The sequence below is a fragment of the Maniola hyperantus genome, chromosome 19 (genome assembly GCF_902806685.2).
Source record: "Maniola hyperantus chromosome 19, iAphHyp1.2, whole genome shotgun sequence".
NCBI lineage: Eukaryota > Metazoa > Arthropoda > Insecta > Lepidoptera > Nymphalidae > Maniola > Maniola hyperantus.
The window spans coordinates 6986842-6996354 of NC_048554.1; the positions used below are offsets into that span (position 1 = coordinate 6986842).

At 36.9% G+C, this 9513-nt stretch overlaps 1 protein-coding gene across 1 annotated transcript; it reads right to left on the reverse strand.

Moving 5' to 3' along the window:
- Positions 1-1602: 1602 nt before the first annotated feature.
- On the reverse strand, positions 1603-8501 carry LOC117990982 (cytochrome P450 4c3-like). Its single transcript, XM_034978488.2, has 10 exons — positions 8179-8501; positions 6573-6662; positions 6375-6485; positions 5845-6030; positions 4909-5105; positions 4525-4579; positions 3934-4111; positions 3475-3626; positions 2547-2729; positions 1603-1882 (listed from the first exon to the last, which is right to left on the reverse strand). The coding sequence occupies exons 1-10, from the start codon at positions 8333-8335 to the stop codon at positions 1734-1736; spliced, it is 1458 nt and encodes a 485-aa protein (XP_034834379.1). The 5' UTR covers positions 8336-8501; the 3' UTR covers positions 1603-1733.
- Between the last annotated feature and the right edge of the window lie 1012 nt (positions 8502-9513).

Consider the following 9513-nt stretch of genomic DNA (forward strand, 5'->3'; position numbering starts at 1 on the left):
AACAGCAAAAGAAATAATACTTACGTATGAAAGGTTATATTTCATAATTTGCGTTCGCTACAACTTTTACACAGCAATGCAACATAAATGGCTTCTACACACTTTCAATTCTAAATTTAAAACAGAAAACTATATAAAAAGTCGTAATATTCGCAATAAATTAGTATCACATTGGTTTGTTGGGCACAAACTACAACGTGCCCAAAAAAAAAAGCTAAACTATGACAAAAACAAAAAACTGTATTTACGTCTCTATCACTCTTCAGAGCTTATCTATACACCTAGCTTGCTCTAACAAGGTATTATTATTTTAATGTCGAATCTACCTTGATCATGAAATCACAAATTGAATTGAGTACTTAGAAATTCTTTGAAATTGATTCTTAATCTGAGCCAGTAACCAGTGATCCGGAGCAGAACTGTATAATATAATGCCGGCTATACACACTTCTCCAACAGTCCAACTGTTCGTCCAACCTTCCACGTGTGGAGAGTCGCAGACCGTAGTTGACAAATATTGGATCGTGTTGGCGCGTGATCGCTCTGGTGGCGGGTAAATCGTACCCAGATCAAAGAAGTTGGCTAACTCACACAAACAGACCCTCCACACAGCCCCTGCGCTAACCCGATGCGGGATAGCGCAGGTGACGTGCAGGTGTGCGGGGCGTCCCTTCGCCTCATACCCGGAGTGCTATCTCGACCTGTCACGTACATACCTACCTATATTTTTGTTTTTACCCGACTACGGCAAAGTCAAAAGGAAGGGTTATGATTTTGGCAGTCTATGTAGGTACTAGTATTTATGTATGTATGTAAACTACTGAACCGATTTTGATGAATGAGGTGCTAATTGACTCGTTGTTATTGTCCGGGTGACATAGGCTACATTTTAAATGGACAAAATCAATATGGCGAATGTTGCACCTAAAAAAGTGGGATCTAAAATTTTTTTAGTTTTGCTATCGTATCCAGTGGGGTGTCTAATGAAAGAGGAGAAAATTTTGAGAAAATATGACTATAGTTAGGTACTTACTTACAACATTAAAATATACAAAGGGACAGAAAACAATTTTATATTAATATTTCATCGTAGTCCGGTTTTAGTTTTCAACTTAATCTTGTTTGTTGACAAATAAACAAATGAAATAAAATCTTTTGTGGAAGTAAGTAGGTACCTACCAAATAAGTAGTAGTATCTTTTATTTACTAGTCATCGTATAACTAGAACAAGGAAAGGGGCATACACAGGTGTTTTCTGCTCGTATAATATTAGAGTTTGGACAGTCTGTTTCAAAAGTAAATATCGCGGTCTCAGTTGATATTCCGGACTCTCCGGGACGAAAGCCAAACTGAGCGTCATGGATCTCGAGTGTTTCGTCAAACAGACTGTCCAATCCAACACGTTAGCCATTATGGTAGCAAGCGATATGGGTCTACAGTTGGACTTATCAGAAAGCTCGTAGCTTTAGTTTTAAGTACGTAGGTCTTACGTAGGTACTTAATTAATTATCAGCACTACATTATCACTTACATACTAATTAAAAAATTTGATATTACCTATTCTGAATAAATAATTTGACTTTGAACTTTAAATAATAAAACTTCAAAATTAATATTTTTATTTTAATAATAAAAAAATGATGCAGGTTTTCTATTTACAGCTTCGTAAACTATGTTGAACTACTTAGAATTACAAATTGTAGACATAGCCTACTTTTATTTTTCTTAAAGGATTAACGATTTTCTATAGAAATCATGTGTCCTGAAACTGGAAACAGGAGTATTTCAATCTTCAGACGATCGCAACAACTAGACGTAATTTTGTAACTTCGTAGAACATTTGCAAGGATACTCTTCATTGCTATCATTCCAAAGTGACGTCCTACAAACAAAGTTGGTTAGTTAGTACATTTTGAATTATTTTAGTTTCAGGGGGTAATAGGTAATGAAATAGAAAGTCATGGAAACTGAAGGAACGGAACACCATCCCAATTCCGCGCGGGATGCGAGAAGCGTAAACAATTTCCTACCTAAACCACAAACACTATTTTTTTTTTAAATATGGTAAGTACTTTAGCATAAAGTGTATAATTGTTTAAAATGTAATAATAAAAAATAAAAAATAAAGAAAATACCAGTTATAGCGTCAGAACTGAGAAAATGGCAGTTTTGTTCTTTAATCTCAGAAACTCAAAAATGCAAAAAAGGCGCTTTGTCTTTTTTTCACTACCTACCTTAAAATGCGAAATCAATGGGTGTCACTTTTGAATATAAAAATATGATTAATATTAAAGTCGCATTTTTGAAATAGGTAAAAACATTTTACGACTAGTGTCCTTTTTGTATTGAAGCGGCGAACTATATTAAAGTCGGGCGAGCGTTTATATACTCGCCCGTGCCGTTCATCTGTAAGACTAAAGACCAGTCGCAATGCCTCACCGCAGCCCTCAGACTAAGGATCCAGTCCTTTGTCCTGAACCACAGCCAATCGTATACCTACATGTCTGTGCTACTAATGCTGCATACGCTGTAGCTGTACCCCTTACCTATACAATTTCTAGCTCCATAACTGAAGGGTATATAGGAGCATGGATGTCTCTTCGCAGTGGCTTCAGGTAAAAATCTATCTGGATTGAAAATATTAGCGTCAGGTCCCCAGATACGTTTTGACCTGTGCATTATAAACGGTAGCACAGCACAGCCCACACCGGCTGGAATTGTACATGTGGCTAAAACAACAAATAGATATTATAACTATTAAAAACTACGAAATTCCCCAGTGTTTGAAGAAAGTCCAAAGTCTTAGAAAAGTGCGTATTGCTAGTCAAATTGCACGGCAGGATGACATTAAATGCGTCATTACGCGTGTATAATTCAATTTATTGTACAAGGAATTGTATGAAGCACGTTAATTTATACTACTTATAGCAGAAAACGTGGTAGACTATGGCCAAAGCTCTTCTCACTCTGAGAGGAGACCCGTGCTCTGTAGTGAGATTTTCCAAGCAATGCAACTGATAAGAACCGCGTTAGAAAGGACCGCGTTTGACGGCCTCACTAGCGCAGTGCTGAGTGTTATGGTCTTATAAATGGGAGGTCCCGGGTTCGATCCAGGGGGCAGGGGCAATTTGCTAATCTGGTATGGTGGAAGGTTACGGCCGTGGCTGCTTACCACCCTATCTGCAAAGCCGTGCCGCCAAGCAATTTGACGTTCCGATACGATGCCGTGTAAACCCATAAAGGGACAAGGGTATGGGTGTAATAAAAACTGCCACACCCCTTCCAAGTTTGTTCGCTACCATGGACTGAATCATCACTGGTGAGGTCTCAGTCAAGGGCTAACGTGTAATAGAATTTAAAAAAAGTGTTCCATTTGTTTCAGCCTTATTGGTCTAGCTAGATATCACACCCGGGGCATTTGCGAGCTCAAAACTCTACTCTAAGTACTTATCTGTGTTACAAAAATGCACTTACAGAGCTTTAGTTCTTTTTGGGTCTCTCTGCCGATGATCGGGACGACAGTGTATAATCGCATGGTCTCCTTAATTACTCTCTCTAAGTAATCCATTTTATTTACATCCTCTTTAGTTGGGGCTCTTGACGACTCTCCAAAAATGGCTCTTAATCTGAATCAATAATAAAGGACTTTTTGATCAATTGCCTAAACCTGAAGAAATCTACGCTAATGTCTAAAACTTGGTGCTAGAAAATTTTCGAAGGTCGGTTCGGTTTAAACCGGCTACCTACTATGGCTACTATGACCACCATATTTATATATTTTTATCAGCTGTTTTTTTAAAGCTTAACAAGCTAAATATTTTTATGCCTAATATTAAAAATAAAATATTAGTCTAGGACCTAGGTACCTTGCTTATTAGTAAGTAACCTAGTTAGTATTTTTCTTTTTATAAATAAAATGTTTCTTTGTCTTACTCTAAATAAACTGTTTCCTGTGCTTCGGGATGGCAGCCAAGCAATAACAGAGCGTAAGATATGACCAAAGCTGTTGTATCATTTCCAGCAATCGTAATAGAATCTACGTGATCCCGCAACTCTTCGTCTGTGAACTTCATTTCTTTGTCCAGTAAAAGCTCCAAAAGATCGCGACGACCTTGAAATTAAACAAACAAGATTAAGATAGGTATAGTCTGATATACCTACCTACTTATATGAAGCGTAGCTAGGTACGAAGTAGGTTGGAGTGGAGCTCTGGCCAGTGACCCTGGGAAGACGTCACAAGCTCTCGTGCCCTACATGCAAGGTGCATGAGGCCAGGAAAGTACATCCTCCAGGATGAGTTCAATGGACGTCGCGTAACGCGTTAATTTTCGAAATTCCAAGCAGAAAGCCAAAAAATAATACTTTAGATTTACGAAAAATACGAAAGACATTGTAGTTTGTGTACCTAGGTACCAATGAATAGGTATAATATACCTGTCACATAATATCTATAAATAACATTATTTGAACTTTACATAATAACAAGGTGATGACTGGTGAATAATAATTAATTAGGGTACCTACCATACTTTTGCGCGGATCCTTTCTCTTCAAATAATATTCTTTTTTTTCTTACTACCTAAAACAAGATCTGATGAGAATAAAATTAAGTAAGTATTATTTAAAAATACGTATACAGATATATAAGATTAAGTAGATAAGTATATTTGTATAGTTCCGTAGGTAAATTATAATAATCTATCAAACAGTTTTCACGTGAGTCTGGAGTGGGTAGGTACTATACTATATAGGTTCCGTCAATCCGGCAGTCTGACTCTGAACTCTGAAGACAGACGCGCGGGTGTGGATTCAGGATTGCTCATTGGACGTTACTCAAACTGCGTGTACATAGTAAGTAGTAAGTCACTACAAGGGCAAAGAGAGGTCGTCAAAAGCTATTATCCTCACCTCATCCGTAAACTTATGCGTTAGATCAATATTTTCTTTCTGTAGCTTGGAATAAGAGGTAAGGTTGAAGAGAAAATCAGGTTGCATCCAAGCTTTGAACAATCGCATCCCAATTACAGATATTACAGAGTTCCGCGCGCGCAAGTATGGCGTATCGGGGTTATGTTGTACGTCCATCTTCTCGCCCATAGCTGTTTCTGTAAAAAAAAAGTATTTTTTTTGAAGGTTTAAGTTTGGAAAGCCCAGAGGAAAATTAATTACAAACTAGGTACCTACTTCAAAACTCAAAAGCGCATGACCTTCGAATTATCTTTCGTGTCGTAAGTTGACTTATGACTATCTTACATTCTAGGCACAGAATACTTATATTGTGTTCTAGATGCAGGGAGACGAGCTGTTCCTAGAAATGATAACGATTTGAGCTGTATCAGCATTCAGCATACACTGCCATAGCCTCAGACAAAGGATCAAGGTGGTCGATCGTAACTTGTCAGACGCGTATACCCGAAAGGGACAAAACAACAAAAGAAGAAAGAAATTATACTTACGAATAAAAGGTTATGTTTCATAATTTGCGATCGCTACGACCGTTACAGCTGATCACACAGCAATGCACCATAAATGGCTGCTACACAACTTCAACATTAAATTTAAAAAAAGTCCAGCAGCTCCCTGCGACTCGCCTTATGTCGTCCGTCCTAGTGGAGGTCTTTCAATGCAACGCTGCACTTTCCGGTTCGAATTCGCCATTCCAGCACCATCGGTTTTTCGAACTATATCATGTGCCAGATACCAGGTAAAACTAAATCACGAATGTTTTTAGTGCATAATCTGCTTATTGGAACCTTCTGACATTAATTTCCGTGAAATAGGTACATTTACATAACGCATTATCGTGTAAGAAATTTTCAGAACTGATACTAAGTAAATAATTACCAAACACAATATCCAGCATACACGAGGTGATGTACTTGAACATGTCGAACTTCGGCTTGTCTAATCGTTCTTTCAGACGTGTCACCAACACGTTTCCCTGTTCGCCGAAAACATCGATGAATTCGTCAATTATTCGATTGTGGAATACGGGTAAAAGGACTCTACGATGTGCCTTCCATAGATCCACTGAAATAACCATAATTAACATAATATTTTTAAAACAAACACCTAAGTAGCTATAGGTAGGTATAGTATTTAAAAAAAAATAAAAAAAACCCACTTCAATAACCACCAACACTAAAAAGTAAAAAATAATTTAATTTATTACCCAATATGTATACAAGAGTTATTGTAGTTCTATAGTAATATTTTTTGGAGTCGGTGCCAATGTGGAGTCGCAAAACTATTATTATATATTATTTTTATTATTTTTTACTTTTTAGTGTTGGTGGTTATTGAAGTCGGTTTTTTTTTTTAAATTTCACAACTTTAATTAATATTTGACTGAAATTATTGAGCTTAGCCCCTACCTGGTGCAACGAAGAGACCGTTCCCTAGCCAAGTTTGGAGAAATCTATACGACGAATCCTTTTGTAGACAGTTCTCCAAAATCTTCTGAACATCATCTGGATTTAACGAAACTGAAATAATTTAATAAAAATATATTAAAAGTAGTTTGTCTTAGAACGTAATCAAAGTATGATTTAAGTAGTGAAGATTTTCCATACCTATATATAAAGATGGACCAATCCAAATTTTACTAACCCCACCTGAAGCTTCTACCAGGCCAGCTAGATGCTGTATATTTTTTAGAACTCCTGAAACGACACAAGACTTTAGTTCTTGTAGGTACAGCTAGTAATTACATGAGCTTAAAAATTATATAAAGAAATGTAAATGTCCAATTATTATATTATATCGTATACAGTAGTACACATACCTACTCATAAGTTAATGATAATAACCGGAATCGAGAGGTCGAAGAAAACGGAAAGGCCACAATCGAACCTTCAGTGCTTCAAATCGACAAATAAGTACAAATTCAATATGATTTAAAAAGCCAAAATAGCTGTGATTTTAAGACGTTGTCAGCCTCCTATCAAGTACATTTGGGAGGTCAGGGGATCGAGACCGGGCACTGCACCTTTGCTTTTATGAGCTAGGTATGCGCATAAAAATATCGTGAGGAAACTTGCATGCGAGTTCTCCATAAAGTTATTAAAGGTGTGCGAAGTCTACCAATCCGCACTTCAGGCTAGCGTGGTGAACTATGCCCAAAACCCTTCTCATTCTGAGAGGAAATCCGTCCTCAGTAGTGGGCCGATGATAAATTGATGATGATGATGATTATAAATTATTTGGGTTCGATAAAGATTTCAAATTAGTCAGGGTTTTTAAAGCGACGTTGACCTAAGTCAGTAAGTGGATGGGTGACCGACTCTGGAGGTTCAGAGGGTAATTTTGTGTCCGTCGGTCTAGGCTTCTATCAATAAAATCTCGGCAAAACCATAAGTCGTCGTAACCATAACCGCAACCTTAACCGAAGTCGAAATTGTACTAGGCATAAAGTTTCATACGGAATTGAAATTCTATATGTAACTTTGGAAATGAAAGGCCATTGCATAAAATATAAGTATTCCAAGAAACCCCTATAATTATATGGTTAATCATTAATGGCCATTTAATATAATATATTACCTATGTGTTTCTGAACGCAATATCCAAACATCGATGACAGAACACTTTTGACTTTTGACAATAATTATGACATTGGCAAAGTATTTAATATTAATTTATTTTTAATTTAACGAATTTAAACAATTGAACGTAAAAATTACAGATCGAAAATATCATCTAAACCACCGCTTAGTTATCATAATTATAATATATTAATTAAGTACCTACCTACTTAGGAAATAATATTGGGAGGAGAGTCAATTAATTTTACTACAATATTTATTCTATTTCTGAAAAAAAGCTTAAGTACGTAAAGCTTTTCAAAATATTTTACTAGGTCATTTTATAGGTAGATGATGATAAGCAACTTCATCTGCGTGGCTTAATTTTTTTTTAATCCCGTGGGAACTCTTTGATTTTTCCAGAGTAAAAAATAGTCCATCTTCAGGATTCAAGCTGTCTCTGTAGGCTATACCTTGAAAAGGTAACAGACAGACAAACACCCTTTTACATACATAATAGTACAATAATATTAATATGGATAAGAATAATTTATTCCTTGTATTAGGTAGGTACGTTACGTCAATAAAAGCTTTGATTACAAAAAGTTTTCGTTTTACATTTAATAATAAGTACGTATACGTCTAATATACTTACTTTCAGGGCCTCCTATAAACCAATGTGTGTGTCCAATAATCGGTAAACATCCAATGTTTGGTAAACTTTGAGAAAGCTCATAAAGTGGTTTTCTAATTCGTCGAAAATAAATATAGTAAGCGCACGATAAAAGGAACAATATAACTAAAATTAACATTTTGGAAAAGTCTTGCAGGCCTTATAAATTACAAATATTATAAAGAAAGTATAGATAATATATTATACTTCTGTATTATATATAATTTATATATGATGCAAACGTATGCATCCTTATTAACTCGGGTTTCGCTACAAAATCCGCGCGAACACTGGTAGTTATTGTAAAATAGTTGTCGGTTATATTAACACCATAATGTAAAGTGCGTACTTTGCTACAATACCTACATAAAATATGGTAACTCATCACGCTTGGATAAATCTACTCAACGGGTAAGAAATACAGCATTATATATATCACTAGTCACAAATGCTGGTCGACCTTATAGCTGTTCTTCCAGACGAGTGGGCCTCGGGATGAACGTGGACAAAACGAAAGTCATGTTTAATGAGTACGTCATCCCGAGATCCGTCTCCGTCGAAAATGTCAGTATCGAAGTTGTTCAAGAATACAACTACCTTGGACAGATAATACAACTTGGTAGGAACAACTTCGACAAGGAAGCCGACAGAAGAATACAGCTGGGCTGGGCAGCATTTGGGAAATTGCGTCAAGTCTTCAATTCGTCGATACCCCAAAGCCTAAAGACGTAAGTCTTTAATGAGTGTGTCCTACCTGTGATGACGTATGGCGCTGAGACGTGGACACTGACAGTTGGCCTTGTCCACAATCCGTCGGAGAACCAAAGTGACTGACATAACTCAACGAATTAGCCAGCTGAAGTGGCAGTGGGCATGCCACGTCTGCCGCAGAACCGATGGCCGCTGGGGCAGACAGGTTCTGGAGTGGAGATCGCGTATCGGCAAGCGCAGTGTGGGACGACCTCCAACCCGCTGGACTGACGACCTTAAGAAGGTAGCGGGAAGTGGGTGGATGAGTAAGGCAGAGGATCGTGTGGTGGCGCGCTGTAGAGAAGGCCTATGTCGAGCAGTGGACGCAAACAGGCTGATTGATTGATTGATTGATATATCACTAGTAGAACTTAAGTAAACACATAATATGTATTTATACAAATTAACTTTGAGTACTTAAGTAAATAATAATTAATTATTTAGCCTACGATTAGGTACAAAGACTTATTAGTTGTTTCGTTTTTCTGAATTTAGTCTGTGTACTCTACAAAATACAAACGCTGCACAGAAACTCTGAAATAAAGTAACTTTTCCAAGCGAGAGAAA

What these genes read in the sequence shown, in the direction of transcription:
- LOC117990982 (XM_034978488.2), bottom strand. Translation starts at nt 8,335, where the DNA reads ATGTTAATTTTAGTTATATTGTTCCTTTTATCGTGCGCTTACTATATT. An exon ending in TATGCTGGATATTGTGTTTG is followed by an intron (nt 5,106 to 5,844) that starts GTAATTATTTAC and finishes TTTTTTTTACAG; the next exon opens with AAACAGCTATGGGCGAGAAG. An exon ending in CGCATAAGTTTACGGATGAG is followed by an intron (nt 4,580 to 4,908) that starts GTGAGGATAATA and finishes ATCTTGTTTTAG; the next exon opens with GTAGTAAGAAAAAAAAGAAT.